At 40.0% G+C, this 21,509-nt stretch overlaps 2 protein-coding genes across 5 annotated transcripts in view; one reads left to right on the plus strand and one right to left on the minus strand.

Moving 5' to 3' along the window:
• Window positions 1–1,566: 1,566 nt before the first annotated feature.
• The window catches only part of gpr143 (G protein-coupled receptor 143), a 56,127-nt gene continuing 36,184 nt past the window's right edge, over window positions 1,567–21,509 (plus strand). For both annotated transcript variants that reach the window (XM_061879106.1, XM_061879107.1), the window contains exons 1-2: window positions 1,567–2,627; window positions 17,207–17,342. The gene's annotated coding sequence lies outside the window, so the exon portion shown is untranslated. The remainder of the gene's footprint in view (window positions 2,628–17,206; window positions 17,343–21,509) is intronic.
• LOC133537932 (ankyrin repeat and SOCS box protein 9-like) lies at window positions 1,836–17,479 on the minus strand. Of its 3 annotated transcripts, XM_061879109.1 has the most exons (7): window positions 17,005–17,452; window positions 16,855–16,934; window positions 11,547–11,654; window positions 11,218–11,368; window positions 8,136–8,270; window positions 2,472–2,663; window positions 1,836–2,392 (listed from the first exon to the last, which is right to left on the minus strand). In XM_061879109.1, the coding sequence occupies exons 1-7, from the start codon at window positions 17,081–17,083 to the stop codon at window positions 2,232–2,234; spliced, it is 906 nt and encodes a 301-aa protein (XP_061735093.1). In that variant the 5' UTR covers window positions 17,084–17,452; the 3' UTR covers window positions 1,836–2,231. The 3 variants fall into 3 exon arrangements, with proteins under 3 accessions (XP_061735093.1, XP_061735095.1, XP_061735094.1); XM_061879111.1 differs by lacking the exon at window positions 8,136–8,270 and having other exon boundaries at window positions 17,005–17,479; XM_061879110.1 differs by lacking the exon at window positions 11,547–11,654 and having other exon boundaries at window positions 17,005–17,461.

Raw genomic sequence — 21,509 nt, forward strand, 5'->3', positions numbered from 1 at the left:
GGTGGCGACTTGTCCAGGGTGTACCCCGCCTTCTGCCCGATTGTAGCTGAGATAGGCGCCAGCGCCCCCTGCGACCCCAAAAGGGAATAAGCGGTAGAAAATGGATGGATGGATGATGACATAGTGCTGTATTTTACTTCATCTCTTTTTTTCAACCAAAAATGTTTTGCTCTGATTAGGGGGTACATGAATTAAAAAAATGTTCACAGTGGGTACATCACAGAAAAAAGGTTGAGAACCACTAGTGTAGTGCAGGGGTCGGCAACCTTTACCACTCCACTCAAAGAGCCATTTTGACCCGTTTCACAAAATATAGAAGACAATGGGGGCCGCAACCATCCATCCATCCATCCATTTCCTACCGCTTATCATTCTCGCGAATATCTGCTGATGGTCACGTAGATATCAGTAATATGGGCGAGCTATGAAGCCACTGCCTTTGACGCCTTCTACAACATGTGCAAACGGCTTGCTAGCCCAGCAACATGTTGTATGTGGCTTCCGCATATACGTGCACACGACTGCAAGGCATGCTTGTTCAACAGCCATATAGGTTACACTGAAGGTTGTGATATTAACAACTTTAACACTCTTACTAATATGCGCCACACTGTGAACCCACAACAAACAAGAATGACAAACACATTTCATGAGAACATCCACACTGTAACACATTATAAACGCAACATTACAATTAACCAGAATCCCCTGCATCCACTACTCTTCCAGGCTATATTATACACACCGCTAGCAGTGTGTCGGTTGAGGTGGGCGGGGTTGGGGGCGCGGGTTGTATAATATAGCCTGGAAGAGTCATGGGTGCATGGGATTCTGGGTAATTGCTATGTTGTGTTACTATGAGGATGTTCTCCCCAAATGTGTTTGTCATTCTTGTTTGGTGTGGGTTCACAGTGTGGCGCATATTAGTAAGAGTGTTAAAGTTGTTTATATCACAACCTTCAAAGTAACCTGTATGACTGTTGACCAAGTATGCCTTGCAATTTATTACGTGTGACGATAGAAGCAGCAAAATGCATGCGTCCGGCCGGCACGCAGATAGCATGGTGTAAAGGCGGGCGCGATGACATGTCGTAGAGGATGTTAAAAGTAAAGCCATCACAGCACGCCCTCAATATTGTAGTCTGAGTGAAAATCGGAGAACGTTAACCCCGGGTGATGTCCGGGAGAGGCACCAAAATTCGGAAACCCCCCGATTGTTTCGGGGGGGTTGGCGATTATGCGGCTGAGCCACATCAGAGTGGCGAAAGAGCCACGTGCGGCTCCGGAGCCGCGGGTTGCCGACCCCTGGTCTAGTGGGACAGGCGAAAGATAAGTCAGAAAAAATGCAGTCGTTTATAAATGATTTAAAGTACCAACGATTGTCACACACACTCTTGGTGTGGCGAAATTATTCTCTGCACGCTTGATCACCCCCTGGGAGGTGAGGGGAGCAGTGGGCAGCAGCGGTGCCTCGCCCGGGAATCATTTTGTTGGTGATTCAATCCCCAATTCCAACCTTTGATGCTGATTGCCAAGCAAATGTTTCTCTGCGGCAAATGCGTTACGGACCGGTGGTTGGGGACCACTGGTATAGTTGACATTGTTTCTATGGAACCCAGTACAGTGGAATATTTTAGCTTTGTGCTTTTTCCACACTGACACAGCGAGAAGACACAATAGTCTGTGTCTGACATTTCTAAAGAACAGAAACATGGAAAAATGACAGCTTTTAAGCATCAGTGTAAAAATGGCTCAAGAGAGCTGTTTCTAATAGTTTGGCGATAAATGATAAACAACTCGCTTATTGTGCGGCCATTGAAGACAAACTATTAGAATATATTTAAACACATATTTTTATCAGAAAATACAGCTTAGAGATACTCATTAAAATGTCACTTGATTACAATTTTAGGTGCGTTGGTCACCTTCCTAATTTAGTTCTATGAGGTCAGATGTTGACGTACATGACTTTTCTCTTTGGTTGTTAAGTTAGTCTGTTAAATAAAAGGCGATTCTGACTGAATATGTTTAGATATTTTAGGGATGTCCACGCTATTGAGGGTATTGACAGCTCATGAATAAAACATTTTTGTCTGTTGGGACCGACGTTGACTTTCATCAAACTTCCCTGCTTTGACTTTGACTCTAAAACACACTTCTCATCCCCAGTTCTGCTCTTGAGAATGAAGTTGGTCCACAGAGGGTCCTCTCGGTTCAAACAGCATCATTTATTATGTAAGCACTCCCTCTGTCGGCCAACTGTGGCGTGACAGGTGGAGAAGATAGTCTTTGAGTTCTATGGGGAGGTGAAGGTCATAAATCCTAACCAGCCTCTGCTTGCCTAAAGTCCTCCTGATGTGCAGGCGGCACAGCTGCATCAGCGGGGGAACCCCTAAGGGTGGGCGGATCCATGACAAAGATAAGGTTACGAGCCAACATGAGACTTCATGAGGTGACTGTATCAGGAGTACCTCCACTTTGTCTGAGCAGCCTCTCTACCACACTGTTTGGGGGCGCCAGGTCCAGAGGCTGTTTGCCCTCCAGGTTCCGTTGGGAGGCGTCTGCCCCGTGGTTGAGCAGGACCGACACCATCTCTGGACTGGACAGACGAGCCGCGATATGTAGGGGTGAGTCACCTAAGTCATGACTGTTTGCACTAGCACCTGGAATGAAGCCAGACCACACATTTAGGTACCCCTGTACAATGTTATCCACTGCCAGAGCTGTACAAAGTTGATAATGCTCACTTTTATTCAGGCATTCATTTAACAAAATGTTGATTATTGTGTTTTTTAAGTCGTTATAAATTGCATTGCATCACCCTGACAACTGTGACTAATATGTTGGTATGTTAGCTGAGCTATTGAAGTTTTACAAGTTTATTCACAATACCATATAACAATTACAATAGTGGTGAATATCATCATTTAAAGATGTTGGTACGTGAAAGGGTCCCCCAAATAAGCTATAAAAAACCTTTGACAGGGGGTCCAAAGGGCAATATATACATGGAAAGATTAAACATGGTAGCAAGCACAACAGCCAAAACCAAAACAACAACAACGCCATTTGATAAACACAAGATAATAGTACTAAAGCAAGCATAAACATACATACATTCATCCATCCATCTACCGCTTATTCCCTTTTGGGGTCGCGGGGTGCGCTGGCGCCTAGCTCAGCTACAATCGGGCGGAAGGCAGGGTACACCCTGGACAAGTCGCCACCTCATCGCAGGGCCAACACAGATAGACAGACAACATTCACACTCACATTCACACACTAGGGCCAATTTAGTGTTGCCAATCAACCTATCCCCAGGTGCATGTCTTTGGAAGTGGGAGGAAGCCGGAGTACCCGGAGGGAACCCACGCATTCACGGGGAGAACATGCAAACTCCACACAGAAAGATCCCGAGCCTGGATTTGAACCCAGGACTGCAGGAACTTCGTATTGTGAGGCAGACGCACTAACCCCTCTCCCACCGTGAAGCCCATAAATACATTCATTCAACCAACAATAGTCTACCCCACATGAGGCATTAATAGGTAAGTTTTCAGTTTCTTTTTGAAGTCGGAGAATGGATACAGCATCTTGAGGCTCTCATTAAGCTGGTTCCAAATCTTTGGTCCCCTGCATACGACATTGCGAGCGGTACAAGCCAGTAGACGATGTTTACCTGTTATCAGATCTAAGTTACGAGTGTTGTGGGCATGGTGGGGATGGTAGATAGGAACCAAGCTACAGAGCCTAAGATTCAGCCTGTAAATGACTTGATAGGTTAAAAAAGCATTTTGATAAATATTGAACTCGGTCAGTCTTAAGAGATTATATTTAGGAAATAGATGACGAGTGGGGGCATTAAACTTGGTCAGGCAGAACAAAATCTGACTCAGGGAACCGGACGCCCCTGCCATGCATAGTCCCCTGATATGTCTGACAACAAGGTGACTATCATGGCTAATTGGACTTGGGTCGCAAGCTCAGGTCTGATCATCCTGTAGCTGGCCGCCTCTGGAGAGGGTGTATAGTGTTAAAAGGCCGAAACACCCAGTGACCCAGAGGAACACGACTGATGATGCGCACCCGTAAATTATTTTATCCTTCAGGTCTTCCATTCACGTTCACTGTTCACCTACAAGGCCACCAAGTGTATGTGCACTCAAAGGACGCAAACACCTCATTCTGTTTTTAAATTTGTTTTAGTAGTCTTTTTAGGGGTATTTTTACGTTTTTTATGAGTTTTTTACGTGTTTTAGGATCGGTTTTTAAATTTGTTTTAGGAGTTTTTTTTACATGTTTTTAGGAGTCTTTTCACATGTTTTTAGGAGTATTTGTCCGTGTTTTATGAGATTTTTAATGTGTTTTAGGAGTCTTAATGTGTTTTAGGAGTCTTATTATGAGTTTTAGGAGTCTTGTTATGTGTTTTAGGAGTAAGTTAGGTTTTAGATGTCACTGTGCATCTCTTCAGAGTCATTTTATGTGTTTTGGAGTCGGTTTTAATGTTTTAAATGGGTTGTACTTGTATAGCGCTTTTCTACCTTCAAGGTACTCAAAGCGCTTTGACACTACTTCCACATTTACCCATTCACACACACATTCACACACTGATGGAGGGAGCTGCCATGCAAGGCGCCAACCAGCACCCATCAGGAGCAAGGGTGAAGTGTCTTGATCAGGACACAACGGACGTGACGAGGTTGGTTCTAGGTGGGATTTGAACCAGTGAAGTTGGTTGTTGTGTTTGTAAATGTTTTACTCGTCATTTTTTATGCATTTGTGTTTCGCACAAGAGGTAGAACATCTCACTCTGTGTTTTCTGGAATCAGACCACGACAGGGCCCGTATAATTTTCTTTTGCATGGATTCTAATTTGTGAAGGTTGGTAGGGAAGGTGTTACAACAGATGATATTACAGTAGTTTAGGTGTGGTTCAAAGAGAGTTTTGTACAAGCTAAGTAGAGCATAAAGAGGAAGATAATGACGAAGGGGAAAGAACAGGCCAACATATTTGGATAATTTGTTTAACAGGTGGCTAATGTGACATTTAAAATTGAGGTATTCGTCAATGATGACCCCCCAGGAGTTTTGTGGAGTATACTCTCTGTATTTCCTGCCCATTAATGTTGATATGGCAGTGCTCAGTATTTGTCCGGTTTTTATTAGAACGAAATAGAATAAAAATGTATTTTATTTACATTAAGTGAGAGCTTATTGCATTTGAACCAGGAATCCACTTTCACAAGCTCTGAATTGACAGTTTCTTGTAGATCGTGTAGGCTCCTGTGTGAGGTAAACAAATTTGTATCATCAGCAAAAATTATTTTATGAAAAGTTTCGGAGGAGTTTACGAAATCATTTATGTATAGGATAAAAAGGAGAGGCCCCAAAATAGATCCCTGGGGAACCTCATAATTTATGGTCATACACAAGCAAGATAAGTGAGGTATGGGCCAAATGTTATGTAACTATATACAGTCAAGAAAATAAGTATTTGAACCCCCTGCTATTTTGCAAGTTCTCCCACTTAGAAATCATGGAAGGGGTCTGAAATTTTCACGGTGGATGCATGTCCACTTTTTGAGAAATAACCTAAAAAGAAAAATCCAGAAATCACAATCTATGATTTTTGAACAATTTATTTGTGTGATACAGCTGAAATTAAGTATTTTAACACCTGTCTATCAGCTATCAGCTAGAATTCTGACCCTCAAAGACCTGTTAGTCTGCCTTTAAAAATCCTCCTCCACACCACTGTATTATCCTGAATCAGATGCACCTGTGTGAGGTCGTTAGCTGCATAAAGACACCTGTCCACCCCATACAATCAGTAAGACCCAAACATTCAGCATGGCTAAGAGCAAAAAAAAGGTCCACTGTTGGAGCAATCATTAGAAAATGGAAGAAGCTAAACATGACGGTCAATCTCGATCGGAGTGGAGTCCCATGCAAGATATCACCTCGTGGGGTCTCAATGACGCTAAAAAAGTTGAGGAATCAGCCCAGGACTACACGGCAGGACTTGGTCAATAACCTGACAAGAGCTGGGATGACTGTTTCCATGGTCACTGTTGGTAATACACTAAGACGTCATGATTTGAAATCATGCAAGGCGCGGAAGGTTCCCCTGCTTAAACCAGTACATGTTAAGGCCCGTTTTAAGTTTTCCAATGACCATTTGGATGATCCAGAGGAGTCATGGGAGAAAGTTTTGTGGACAGATGAGACCAAAATTTACCATTTTGGTCATAATTCCACTATGTGTGTTTGGAGAAAGAAGAATGATTTGTACCATTCCAAGAACACCATCCCTACTGTGAAGCATGGGGGTGGTAGCATCATGCTTTGGGGGTGTTTTTCTGCTCATGGGACAGGACCACTGTACTGTATTAAGGAGAGGATGACTGCAGCCATGTATTGTAAGATTTTGGCCAAAAACCTTCCCTCAGTCAAAGCACAAAGCCAGGAAAACCAAGAATTGGCTTTGAAAATGTTTGGAGGGAGCTGAAAGTCTGTGTTAGTCAGCGACAGCCCAGAAACCTGACTGATCTAGAGAAGATCTGTGTGGAGAAGTGGGCCAAAATCCCTCCTGCAGTCTGTGCAAACCTGCTGAAGAACTACAGGAAACGTTTGACCTCTGTAATTGCAAACAAAGGCTACTCTAGCAAATATTAATGTTGGTGTTCAAATACTTATTTTCAACTGTATCACACAAATAAATTGTTAAAAAAATCACAGATTGTGATTTCTGGATTTTTCTTTTTAGGTTCTCTCTCATACAGTGGACATGCACCTACCTTGAAAATTTCAGACCCCTCCATGATTTCTAAGTGGGAGAACTTGCAAAATAGCAGGGTGTTCAAATACTTATTTTCTTGACTGTATTTGTTAGTTATTTGTAAAGTTTTCTTTATTTATTTGTGTCCTTTAATTCATCCTATTTTAAATTGTTTTGCATAATGAATCTATTTATTCAAAATATATTTCTAAAGTTAATACAGTAGTACCTTAACTTACAATTGGTTCCATGACATCTTGACTCAAATCACTTGTCTTGAATCGGCTTTGTTAAATATAATTTAAATCGATTTAATTGGTGCTATGCACCACCATTTTATTATCTAACATGCCTTTTAAAAAATAACTTTAATGTAATAAATATTGTTTGAAAAACAGTAATGTAGCATGTACTACAAAAATCTACAATATATTTATGAAATAATGTTATTGTTCTTGTTTCGCTGATCTTTAGTAAAGGTTTTTGCTTTGGCGTTCCCCAAGGTACCATCCCGAGTCCCATTTTGTTTCTGTCTCATTTTGAAAAAACGCAGTACATAAATAAAAATAAAAAGAGAACCCGAAAACATTTATGAAATTGTGTTTTTCTCGCGGTAATTTGACAAAAAAAAAATTTTGATATTACAACTCGATTTTCACAATATCGTGGCTTTATTTTAAGTAACATTTTTAGTCAGATTAATTTTTCCCACATAACATTACAATTTACAATTTTTTTCTTAGAATTACAACTTTCTCTCAAAGGGAGGACTTATTTTCCTGCAATATTGAAACCCTATTGCCTCTGTATTATTTCATATAATAATTATGAATATTATATACAATAATAATATTTATACCGTATTTCCTTGAATTGCCGCAGGGCATATAGCATGCGCCTGCCTTGAATTACTGCCGTGTCAAACTCGCTTCGCAAAATAATTAGCGCTTGCTTAGTATTACCACCTGGTCAAACTCGAGTGACACTTCCCCTGTCATCATTTTCAAAATGCAGGAGGCTGGTTTCAATACCGGTAATTTGAAATCGCATAAAGGGAAGAAGATTAAGAGCTATTCAGTAGGATTTAAGGTCCAAGCTTACATCACACTCAAATTTTTACTGCAGGCCTTTGGTAAGTGCTGGAGTGAGAAGAGGTTTTAAATTAATTTGCGCCCCGACGGCAATTCAAGGAAATACGGTAATTGTCTATTTTTTCATAGTAAAATTATAAGTGTATCTAACTTTTTTATTTTTAGAATATGTCAGAGACATTACAATACATGTCAGAGGCCAATGTGCCAGGTTTTGGACATCTGTGCTTTTTGTGACGATGTATTAGTAAAAGAATTGTTCTTACCAAGTTGAAGCAGTTTCTTAATAGTAGTCAGCTGCTGATTGGAGCACGCTACATGGAGAGGAGCGCCTGATTGGTCGATGGTATGATCCAGGTCAGCGCCGTGCTCTGCAAGGGACTCGATACATTCCGGGTAACCTAAAATCAGCACGACAAGGTATTTAACCTTCCTCTTGCGTTAGCTTTCTGTTACCATCTCTTATGTTAATGGCTCGGTTTTGACCCATGTCTTAAATCAGCTGTAAAAGACACTTAAAACAATTATCTATCATCCAATTTGTTTTCCATCTCTTGTTTACCTTGTTATGCTTCTTTATCCATGAAAATATTGGTTTTAATATTTTTGGTGTGGGCCATTGGGCCTTTTTTTTGTCAGTATACCCCGTCGATTTCAATTTAAAAAAATAGTAAAATGAACCTCAAGAGAATCGTATAAATAAATAACCTGACTATTACTGAGGGGTATTAGAACACATCTCTTAAATGAAATTATTTGTTTTTTCATTTTAATAATTTTATACTGAATTTGACCTCACATGTCCGGAGATGCCCGTCTTTATTTGTTTTTGTACTGGATAACAAGATAAAATGAGAATCTCCTAAAGCTCACATGATTGGTAGAGGAGCTGGCTTTCAGTGTGTTCAGTTTTGGCTCTAATTATTGCTTGATAACCTTGTTTTTATAACTGGATCGAAACCGACCCTTACAACACCAAGGCAAAACACAGTTACTTATGTCAAAACATTTACTTATTTTAAAACACAGTTACTTATGTTACCTGACTATTACTGAGGGGTATTAGAACACATCTCTTGAATGAAAGTATTTGTTTTTTCATTTTAATAATTTTATACTGAATTTGACCTCACATGTCCGGAGATGCCCGTCTTTATTTGTTTTTGTACTGGTTAACAAGGTAAAATGAGACATGATTGGTAGAGGAGCTGGTTTTCAGTGTGTTCAGTTTTGGCTCTAATTATCCATCCATTTTCTACCGCTTATTCCCTTTGGGGTCGCGGGGGGCGCTGGCGCCTATCTCAGCTACAATCGGGCGGAAGGCAGGGTACACCCTGGACAAGTCGCCACCTCATCGCAGGGCCAACACAGATAGACAGACAACATTCACACTCACACTCACACACTAGGGCCAATTTAGTGTTGCCAATCAACCTATCCCCAGGTGCATGTCTTTGGAAGTGGGAGGAAGCCGGAGGACCCGGAGGGAACCCACGCATTCACGGGGAGAACATGCAAACTCCACACGGAAAGATCCCGAGCCTGGATTTGAACCCAGGACTGCAGGAACTTCGTATTGTGAGGCAGACGCACTAACCCCTCTGCCACCGTGAAGCCCGGCTCTAATTATTGCTTGATAATCTTGTTTTTATAACTGGATCGAAACCGACCCTTACAAAACCAAGGCGATCATTTCAACCAAAGCGTTTTATAATTCAGTGGAAAAAAAAAAGTTTTTTTGTTGTAATTATTGCTTGATAATCTTGTTTTTATAACTGGATCGAAACCGACCCTTACAAAACCAAGGCGATCATTTCAACCAAAGCGTTTTATAATTCAGTGGAAAAAAAAAAGTTTTTTTGTTGTAATTATTGCTTGATAATCTTGTTTTTATAACTGGATGGAAACCGACCCTTACAAAACCAAGGCGATCATTTCAACCAAAGCGTTTTATAATTCAGTGGGGAAAAAAAAGTTTTTTTGTTGTAATTATTGCTTGATAATCTTGTTTTTATAACTGGATCGAAACCGACCCTTACAAAACCAAGGCGATCATTTCAACCAAAGCGTTTTATAATTCAGTGGAAAAAAAAAAGTTTTTTTGTTGTAATTATTGCTTGATAATCTTGTTTTTATAACTGGATGGAAACCGACCCTTACAAAACCAAGGCGATCATTTCAACCAAAGCGTTTTATAATTTAGTGGGGAAAAAAAAGTTTTTTTGTTGTAATCATTGCTTGATAATCTTGTTTTTATAACTGGATGGAAACCGACCCTTACAAAACCAAGGCGATCATTTCAACCAAAGCGTTTTATAATTTAGTGGGGAAAAAAAAGTTTTTTTGTTGTAATCATTGCTTGATAATCTTGTTTTTATAACTGGATCGAAACCGACCCTTACAAAACCAAGGCGATCATTTCAACCAAAGCGTTTTATAATTTAGTGGGGGAAAAAACGTTTTTTTGTCGTAATTATTGCTTGATAATCTTGTTTTTATAACTGGATCGAAACCGACCCTTACAAAACCAAGGCGATCATTTCAACCAAAGCGTTTTATAATTTAGGGGAAAAAAAAAAAAATTTTTTGTTGTAATTATTGCTTGATAATCTTGTTTTTATAACTGGATCGAAACCGACCCTTACAAAACCAAGTCGATCATTTCAACCAAAGCGTTTTATAATTTAGTGGGAAAAAAAAGTTTTTTTGTTGTAATTATTGCTTGATAATCTTGTTTTTATAACTGGATCGAAACCGACCCTTACAAAACCAAGGCGATCATTTCAACCAAAGCGTTTTATAATTTAGTGGAAAAAAAAAAGTTTTTTTGTTGTAATTATTGCTTGATAATCTTGTTTTTATAACTGGATCGAAACCGACCCTTACAAAACCAAGGCGATCATTTCAACCAAAGCGTTTTATAATTTAGTGGGGGAAAAAAAGTTTTTTTGTTGTTGAAATAGAAGTTTCTGACAAAGTCAAAAAGTCTTGATGGAAAAAAAATACATTTATGTGGTTCTTTTATGCATTTAAAAACTAAAACAGCCCTAACACAAGACAAAGGTTAACATTATGGGGCTCTCTATATGTTAATAATGTTAATGCCAGCAACTTGAGGGTTGCAGGTTCGATTCCCGCTTGTGCCATCCTAGTTACTGCCGTTGTGTCCTTGGGCAAGACACTTTACCCACCTGCTCCCAGTGCCACCCACACTGGTTTAAATGTAACTTAGATATTGGGTGTCACTATGTAAAGCGCTTTGAGTCACTTGAGAAAAGCGCTATATAAAGATATAATTCACTAAACAAAGTTTAAAGATTAGCCATATGCAGGAATGTGACCTCTGACCTTTGGCTGCAGCCATGTGCAGTGGGGAGCTGGCTGGGTTGCTCCCCAATGTGCTCGCTCCATGTTGAAGGAGCAGCGATACGCAAGTCACATGACCTCGGGTGCATGCTTCTGACAGCGCCGTCTGTCCGTTTAACGTCACATTGTTGACCTGCCAAGTTTGTTATTATATTTACAATACGATCACTCATATCAACATGTTGTGTGTGTGTGTGGGGGTTAATGAGTGATGGATTAGCCAAGGATGCGTGCGTGTTCCATATGTGGGGTTAATTGCTTACTAACACAATACAACATGACACCGTAATGGATGACAATATCTCACTGACATCAGCACCATTTTGCAGCAGAAGCTTAGCGCAGGCTGCATGGCCCTGCATGCACGCTCCGTGGAGGGCGGAGACCCGGTCCAGCGTGCTCAGGTTCACACATGCACCCTGTCAACGACACACAACATGAAGCATACATAAGAAGCAAACACCCAAAATACACAGCTGATATTACTTTGTATTGATTATAATCATGCATACATTCAGCAAGCTGCAGTATTTTACTTACATCAGGCAATATTATGATTTTATTCTGGTAATATGTTGATAAAATTACAGTAAATTAACATTGCAGTTGCATATACAGTGAGGCAAAAAAGTATTTGGTCAGCCACCGATTGTGCAAGTTCTCCCACTTAAAATGATGACAGAGGTCTGTAATTTTCATCATAGGTACACTTCAACTGTGAGAGACAGAATGTGGAAAAAAAATCCAGGAATTCACATTGTAGGAATTTTAAAGAATTTATTTGTAAATTATGGTGGAAAATAAGTATTTGGTCAACCATTCAAAGCTCTCACTGATGGAAGGAGGTTTTGGCTCCAAATCTCACGATACATAACCCCATTGATTCTTTCCCTAACACGGATCAATCGTCCTGTCCCCTTAACAGAAAAACAGACCCAATGCATGATGTTTCCACCCCCATGCTACACAGTAGGTGTGGTGTTCTTGGGATGCAACTCAGTATTCTTCTTCCTCCAAACACGACGAGTTGATTTTATACCAAAATGGATACATGGATGATACAGCAGAGGATTGGGAGAAGGTCATGTGGTCAGATGAAACCAAAATAGAACTTTTTGGTATAAACTCAAATCCTCGTGTTTGGAGGAAGAAGAATACTGAGTTGCATCCCAAGAACACCACACCTACTGTGAAGCATGGGGGTGGAAACACCATGCTTTGGGTCTGTTTTTCTGTTAAGGGGACAGGACGATTGATCCGTGTTAAGGAAAGAATGAATGGGGCCATGTATCATGTGAGTTTGAGCCATAACCTCCTTCCATCAGTGAGAGCTTTGAATGGTTGACCAAGTACTTATTTTCCACCATAATTTACAAATAAATTCCTACAATCTGAATTCCTGGATTTTTCCCCCACATTTTGTCTCTCACAGTTGAAGTGTACTTGTGATGAAAATTACAGACCTCTGCCATCATTTTAAGTGGGAGAACTTGCACAATCGGCGGCTGACTAAATACTTTTTTGCCCCACTATATATAATTGTATTCTTGTATTATTAGTTTTAGCTTGTAAACTAAGACGGTCATCTTAAAAAAAACAACTTTTTACTTAATATTTTCTTGCAACGTTACAACTTCCACGTTATATTGCAGCTTTAAGTTGAGGGAAATTAGTACTTTGTCTCGTAAGTCCTATTGCATTATTACGACTTTATCATAGTAAAATAAAATTGTGATACAATTGAAATACAAAATATATATATTGTTTTATTTCAATCCAATATTTGTGTAAAACAGACTAATTCTATGATCTGGTTTTACAAAAATATTACTCACCAATATAGACTTACTTGTTAAATGTGTTTTCTTCCAAATTAGTATTATAGCTTTTAATCATATTAGAATTTTACCCTCATGAAATAGAAACTTGTTTTACATAAAATTACAACTATTTTCTTTTTGACCTCATACTTATGTTGTTTGAAGTCAACAAATTGTTTCTTTTCATGTCATAATATAGTCCCATTCACACATTTAATCTGTCTTTTTACACCCATGCAACTGTGGCTTTTTATTACAGTTAAAATTGTTTTAAAATACCGTATTTCCTTGAATTGCTGGCGGGCTATAGTATGCGCCTGACTTGAATTACTGCCGGGTCAAACTCGCTTCCCAAAATAATTAGCGCATGCTTAGTATTACCGCCGGGTCAAACTAGTGACGTCACGAGTGACACTTCCCCTGTCATCATTTTCAAAACGGAGGAGGCTGATTTCAATACCGGTAATTTGAAATCGCATAAAGAAAAGAAGATTAAGAGCTATTCAGTAGGATTTAAGGTCAAAGCTTACATCACACTCAAATTTTTACTGCATGCCTTTGGTAAGTGCCGGAGTGAGAAGAGGTTTTAAAATAATTAGCGCATGCTTACTTTTACCACATGCCTTTGGTAAGCGCAAGAGTGAGAAAAGGTTTTAAATGAATTAGCGCCTAAGCGGAAATTCAAGGAAATACGGTAATTGTAACTTTTTGTTTTACAATATTAATGGTGTATTTTTTTATACTAAGATTAGAAGTGTATCTAACTTTTTTATTTTTAGAATATGTCAGAGACATTACAATACATGTCAGAGGCCATTGTGCCAGTTTTTGGACACCGATGCTTTTTGTGAGGATGTATTAGTAAAAGAAGGGTTCTCACCAAGTTGAAGCAGTTTCTTAATACTGATTTGAGCACGCTACATGGAGAGGAGCGCCTGATTGTGAAGAGGTTTTAAAATAATTATTGATTGATTGATTGATTGATACTTTTATTAGTAGATTGCACAGTACAGTACATATTCCGTTCAATTGACCACTAAATGGTAACACCCGAATAAGTTTTTCAACTTGTTTAAGTTAATCCACGTTAATCAATTCATGGTAGCGCATGCTTACTTTTACCGCATGCCTTTGGTAAGCGCAAGAGTGAGAAGAGGGTTTTAAATTAATTAGCGCCCCGGCGGCAATTCAAGGGAATACGGTATACAACTTTTTTTTTTTTTTTTTTGCAATAATGTGTTTAAACTTGTGATTTTCTTACAGAACATGTTTTTTTTTTGGCTGCATTTTTTTGCATTCTTTTATAACAGTTGGATTTTTACATACAATTATAAATTATTGTTTGAATATTTCAACCTTTTTGCAGTTTTGTAAACATGAACCTTTTTTTTTTTTTTACGCATTTTGACCAAAACTTTTGAGTGCAATATTCCAAATGTGTTCTTAAAATATGCTTTGTTTTTATTCATACACCTTTTACAGAACTAAGGCAGTATATTTGTTTAGAGTTATTCTGTTATTGCAGGGGTAGGGAACCTAGGGCTCTAGAGCCAGATGTGGCTCTTTTGATGACTGCATCTGGCTCTCAGATCAATCTTAGCTGACATTGCTTAACGCGATAATCATGAATAATTTCGCTGGTAATCACAGTGCTAAAAATAACGTGCAAAATATAAAACATTCTCATGCATTTATATCCATCCATCCGTTTTCTACCGCACCTGTTCAAGAAGTCGCATTAATGGTAAGAAGTATTTTATGTCACGATGGGGGGGGATTGCAGCTTGCTGCGGGGTTGTTCTCCCAGGAAGGCAGACGGACTACTCGGGACATGGCATTTAGGTAAAAACATGATTTAATTTTAACTAAAAAAACATACAAACAAGAATCGCTCACAGCGGAGGCACAACTTGGGCTAAAGAACAAAGCTAACGCATAAACAGACCAAAAACATAAATCAAACAAAACTTATTTGGCATGGCATGAAGCACGAAACTATGGCAAGGCATGAAACAAGTCAGCACAGGGCGACTGACTGGCAAAGACGAGCTTAAATACTGCCTCTGATTAGTGCTCGGGAAGCAGGTGAGCGGGCATTTTGTCCACCAGAGACAGGTGGACAAAATGAGTAACCAAGGAAACCAGACAAGGGAGTGGAAAAAAAACAGGAACCTAAAGAGTCCAAAGGACAAACAGCACATGGCCAAACAAAAACATGATCAACAGACATGACATTTTATTTATTATTGGTTAGCTTCAGAATAACAATGTTATTAAAAAGATTAAGAGACTTATTATACTCTAAAAATGTTGGTCTTACTTAAAAATGCATGCATTTAGTTGTATTCAGTGTTAAAAAAATGTGATATGGCTCTCACGGAAATACATTTTGAAATATTTGGCTTTCATGGCTCTCTCAGCCAAAAAAGTTCCCGACCCCTGTGTTAATGAAATTAAACAATGGATGTCCGCTAACTTTTTGCAACTCAACGCCAAAAAAACGGAAATGCTGATTATCGGTCCTGCTAGACACCGAACTCTATTTAATGATACAAATCTAACATTTGACAACCAAACAATTAAACAAGGTGACACGGTAAAGAATCTGGGTATTATCTTTGACCCAACTCTCTCCTTTGAGTCACACATTAAAAGCGTTACTAAAACGGCCTTCTTTCATCTCTGTAATATCGCTAAAATTCGCTCCATTCTGTCCACTAAAGACGCTGAGATCATTATCCATGCGTTTGTTACGTCTCGTCTCGATTACTGTAGCGTATTATTTTCGGGTCTCCCCATGTCTAGCATTAACAGATTACAGTTGGTACAAAATGCGGCTGCTAGACTTTTGACAAGAACAAGAAAGTTTGATCACATTACGCCTGTACTGGCTCACCTGCACTGGCTTCCTGTGCACTTAAGATGTGACTTTAAGGTTTTACTACTTACGTATAAAATACTACACGGTCTAGCTCCATCCTATCTTGCCGATTGTATTGTACCATATGTCCCGGCAAGAAATCTGCGTTCAAAGGACTCCGGCTTATTAGTGATTCCCAAAGCCCAAAAAAAGTCTGCGGGCTATAGAGCGTTTTCATTTCGGGCTCCAGTACTCTGGAATGCCCTCCCGGTAACAGTTCGAGATGCCACCTCCGTAGAAGCATTTAAGTCTCACCTTAAAACTCATTTGTATACTCTAGTCTTTAAATAGACCCCCTTTTTCGACCAGTTGATCTGCCGTTTCTTTTCCTTTTCTCCTATGTCCCACTCTCCCTTGTGGAGGGGGTCCGGTCCGATCCGGTGGCCATGTACTGCTTGCCTGTGTATCGGCTGGGGACATCTCTGCGCTGCTGATCCGCCTCCGCTTGGGATGGTTTCCTGCTGGCTCCGCTGTGAACGGGACTCTTGCGACTGTGTTGGATCCATTATGGATTGAACTTTCACAGTATCATGTTAGACCCGCTCGACATCCATTGCTTTCCTCCTCTCTAAGGTTCTCATAGTCATCATTGTCACCGACGTCCCACTGGGTGTGAGTTTTCCTTGCCCTTATGGCCTACCGAGGATGTCGTAGTGGTTTGTGTTGTGGTTTGTGCAGCCCTTTGAGACACTAGTGATTTAGGGCTATATAAGTAAACATTGATTGATTGATTGATATTGGTTTCTGCTTTATGCAACCTACAGCTGTAGTGTAGATTATTTGTTGACCTTGAATAGCCTGAGGGACTTGTAAGTTGTCTATAGTGCTGAATGCTTGCATGGGATTGTTGGTCATGTGACAAAGTTTACACAAAGTTACCTGAGCAATGAGCCTCTGCAGGTTAAGGACGCGTCCATTAAATGCAGCATCATGGATTGGAGACCAGTCTGCTTCAACGTCTGTGTGAACAACACGCAACCATTCAAATCACTTTTGTGGGAAAATATGCATAATGTGTGTGTCACTCACCACTCATCAGAGGATTGGAGAAGAAAACTGCCGCTCCACTTTGTCTGCCCCTCCGTGTTTCTTCACGTCCTCCTGACATATTTCGCTCAACTTGTTTTTCTGCTCGTTTGGCGTCTCTCCTGGATTCCGCAGTGTCAAAGTGATAACATGCCTGAAATACATCTGGTCTTCATTTTGTTCTCTCTTTGTGTGTTTGTGGCAGCTCGCTCAGCGCTGTGATGTGATGTCATATCCTCCTCAGAGCAGCTATTTGCCCTCCAGGAAACAGGCGGCCTCAAAAGCTGTGGGTGTGTCTCAGCCAATGGAGGTGCCACAAACAACGGAGGCCTGCTGACCAGGTCCAAATTTTTTTTACTTTGACATTTGACACCGAGATGTGTCTGTAAGGCTCTCGGAGTCTTTTTTTTTTAACAGCTCAAAGAGTCTTAACAGCAGACTAAACACTACAGTTTACACTCTCACTCATCTTTGAATAAACTTAGGCTGCATAGTTTTAAAAAAATCAACAGTTTATACGTTAATTATTGTACACATTTATTTCTGTTCCACCATTTTACACTGACTGGTTCATGTGAAGTGAAGTGAATTATATTTATATAGCGCTTTTTCTCAAGTGACTCAAAGCGCTTTACATAGTGAAACCCAATATCTAAGTTACATTCCAACCAGTGTGGGTGGCACTGGGAGCAGGTGGGTAAAGTGTCTTGCCCAAGGACACAACGGCAGTGACTTTAGGATGGCGGAAGCGGGAATCGAACCTGCAACCCTCAAGTTGCTGGCACGGCCACTCTACCAACCGAGCTAAACCGCCGCAGTTTTTACAAAGGAATATTAAGACCACACTAGATCAAAAAAAGAACAAAAAAAATCATAGTTTTCAAGAATTAGGTTTAAATTTTGCAAGAATAAATTTGTAATTTCATTGTAATTCTGGTGAAATGTTCCGCAAATAAATTTGTCATTTTATGAGGATTAAGTTGAAATAATTTGTTAGACTGTCGGAATCAAGTTGAAACATAACAAGAAAACATTTGTAATTTTGTTGGAATTAAGGTAAAATATTTCAAAAATACAATCAATCAATCAATGTTTACTTATATAGCCCTAAATCACAAGTGTCTCAAAGGGCTGCACAAGCAACAACGACATCCTCGGTTCAGATCCCACATCAGGGCAAGGAAAAACTCAACCCAATGGGACAATCAGAAACCTTGGAGAGGACCCCCCCCCCCTCCCTCCCAGGGCGACCGGTGCAATGGACGTCGAGTGGATCTAACATAATATTGTGATAGTCCAGTCCATAGTGGATCTAACATAATAGCGAGAGTCCAGTCCATAGTGGGGCCAGCAGGAAACCATCCCAAGCGGAGACGGGTCAGCAGCGCAAAGATGTCCCCAACTGATGCACAGGCGAGTGGTCCATCCCGGGTCCCAACTTTAGACGGCCAGCGCTTCATCCGTGGCCACCGAACCTGTGCCGTGGAGAGTGGCAGAGCAGAAAAGAAAAGAAACGGCAGATCAACTGGTCTAAAAGGGGGGTCTATTTAAAGGCTAGAGTATACAAATGAGTTTTAAGATGGGACTTAAATGCTTCTACTGAGGTAGCATCTCTAACTGTTACCGGGAGGGAATTCCAGAGTACTGGAGCCCGAATAGAAACCGCTCTATAGCCCGCAGACTTTTTTTGGGCTCTGGGAATCACTAATAAGCCGGAGTTCCATGAACACAGATTTCTTGCCGGGACATATGGTACAATACAATCGTCAAGATAGGATGGAGCTAGACTGTGTAGTATTTTATACGTAAGTAGTAAAACCTTAAAGTCACATCTTAAAGAAGATAATACTTTAGAAGGCCTGTAACGTAGTGGGAGTGGAGCTGGACTCTCTGGCGGTGGTGTCAGAGAGGAGAAGTCTAGCAAAACTCCTAGCCATGATGGACAACACCTCCCACCCACTACACTCGGATCTTGCAGAGAGAATGAGCACGTTCAGTGGAAGGCTCAGACCCCAAAAATGCAACACGGAACGACACAGGAGGTCCTTCATACCGACAGCCATCAGACTGTATAATGCATATGTTCCTTGACTGCACTTAAATGTAGAATATATTTATATTATTCATATATTATATATGTAATATATTATATATATTATATGATCTATTTTTATCATTGTTTTATCTATGCGTTTGTTACAGCTCGTCTCGATTACTGTAACGTATTATTTTCGGGTCTCCCCATGTCTAGCATTAAAAGATTACAGTTGGTACAAAATGCGGCTGCTAGACTTTTGACAAGAACAAGAAAGTTTGATCACATTACGCCTGTACTGGCTCACCTGCACTGGCTTCCTGTGCACTTAAGATGTGACTTTAAGGTTTTACTACTTACGTATAAAATACTACACGGTCTAGCTCCATCCTATCTTGCCGATTGTATTGTACCATATGTCCCGGCAAGAAATCTGCGTTCAAAAGACTCCAGCTTATTAGTGATTCCTAAAGCCAAAAAAAAGTCTGCGGGCTATAGAGCGTTTTCCGTTCGGGTTCCAGTACTCTGGAATGCCCTCCCGGTAACAGTTCGAGATGCCACCTCAGTAGAAGCATTTAAGTCTCACCTTAAAACTCATTTGTATACTCTAGCCTTTAGATATACTCCCTTTTTAGACCATTTGATCCGCCGTTTTGTTTCTTTTTCTCCTCTGTCCCACTCTCCTTTGTGGAGGGGGTCCGGTCCGGTGTCCATGAATGAAGTACTGGCTGTCCAGAGTTGGGACCCAGGATGGACCGCTCGTCCAGAGTCGGCACCCAGGATGGACCGCTCGTCTATGTATCGGCTGGGACATCTCTGCGTTGCTGATCCGCCTCCGGTTGGGATGGTTTCCTGTTGGCTCCACTATGAACGGGACTCTCGCTACTGTGTTGGATCCACTTTGGACTGGACTCTCACGGCTGTGTTGGATCCACTATGGATTGAACTTTCACAGTATCATGTCAGACCCGCTTGACATCCATTGCTTTCGGTCCCCTAGAGGGGGGGGGGAGGGTTGCCCACATATGTGGTCCTCTCCAAGGTTTCTCATAGTCATCATTGTCACCGACGTCCCACTGGGGTGAGTTTTTCTTGCCCTTATGTGGGCTCTACCGAGGATGTCGTTGTGGTTTGTGCAGCCCTTTGAGACACTAGTGATTTAGGGCTTTATAAATAATCATTGATTGATTGATTGTTTATTGTGAGCGAACTGTGGTGCTGAATTTCCCCCAGGGATCAATAAAGTACATTCTATTCTATTCTATTCTATTCTATTAAGTGCACAGGAAACCAGTGCAGGTGAGCCAGTACAGGCGTAATGTGATCAAACTTTCTTGTTCTTGTCAAAAGTCTAGCAGCCGCATTTTGTACCAACTGTAATCTTGTAATGCTAGACATGGGGAGACTTTAGCAAAAATGCATTTGTAACTAAATTGGAATCAAGCTGAAAAATTACAAGAATAAAATAAAAATGTTACAAGCGATAAGTTGAAATTTTACAAAAATAAATTTGAGGTCCAAAAATATTGAAATAATTGACGCTAATTCTGAAATAAAGGTGAATTTCATGACCACTAATGGACATGTGTCCGGAAAGACAATAAAACAACAGGGGTTCTGGTATGGAGCCTTAGGGAACGCCACTGTTAACAATCAATAAATCCAGCTCTGGGGATAAAAAAAAAAAAAAAAAGAACATTAAATTGAATTAAATATCAGCCTCCTTTAGGTTTCAGGTCCTTGCAACTCCGTAATATGCAATACAAATGCAAAAAATAAATAAATATATATATATATACATTTAAGTCATCTGTTATGATGCCTCCGTCGTCAGCTTGCTGTATTCTGTCGTATTTCAAGTAGATGGAGCGCTTTATCATAATAAGTGAGGAGAGCGAGACAGGGGGCAAAGTGTTCCAAACAATCCAAGCATAAAATCAACAGAGCTTAGCTAATATAAACACAGACTGGAGTTCACTATTGCTCGTATCGAGAGCTGGTCACATGACAGTGAGACTCACAGGCTGCACACATGACCCATTGTTCACAAATGTCAATATATTTAGACTCAATTATAGTAATTCTACTTATATTTAAACCCAAAAATGCATTAAATTACATCCTCAGGTCAGGACTGAGTCCTTGTTGGTTTACTACAATGATAAATTATATTTACATGTTTTATATCATATTGAATCAGTTTTGCAACTGTGGGTGGAGCCATGGAGCAAAAAAAAAACAAAAAAACAGATCAATGAAAATACAGTACAGGTATCGTTTACTGTATTTTTGAAGTGCTGTCATTCTGTAACTAACTAATTAATTGCACATAATTGTAAAAAAATGTATATAAATAAATAAATGGTTAATCACTAAGTTCTGTATAGTTATTTTAAATTGTTATTTAAAACTTAAATAATGAATGCACAATTTGATATTGTTTATTGTTTTAATTATTTAATGTAAATTTACA

The sequence above is a fragment of the Nerophis ophidion genome, linkage group LG19, assembly GCF_033978795.1.
Source record: "Nerophis ophidion isolate RoL-2023_Sa linkage group LG19, RoL_Noph_v1.0, whole genome shotgun sequence".
NCBI classification, from domain to species: domain Eukaryota; kingdom Metazoa; phylum Chordata; class Actinopteri; order Syngnathiformes; family Syngnathidae; genus Nerophis; species Nerophis ophidion.

Excerpts from the sequence above, each read along its gene's own strand:
- LOC133537932 (XM_061879109.1), bottom strand. The coding sequence starts at position 17,083 with ATGTCAGGAGGACGTGAAGAAACACGGAGGGGCAGACAAAGTGGAGCG. Across the intron at positions 16,935-17,004 it reads CTCCAATCCTCTGATGAGTG|ACGTTGAAGCAGACTGGTCT; the intron begins GTGAGTGACACA and ends TTGTTCACACAG. Across the intron at positions 11,655-16,854 it reads TGCAGAGGCTCATTGCTCAG|GGTGCATGTGTGAACCTGAG; the intron begins GTAACTTTGTGT and ends TGTCGTTGACAG.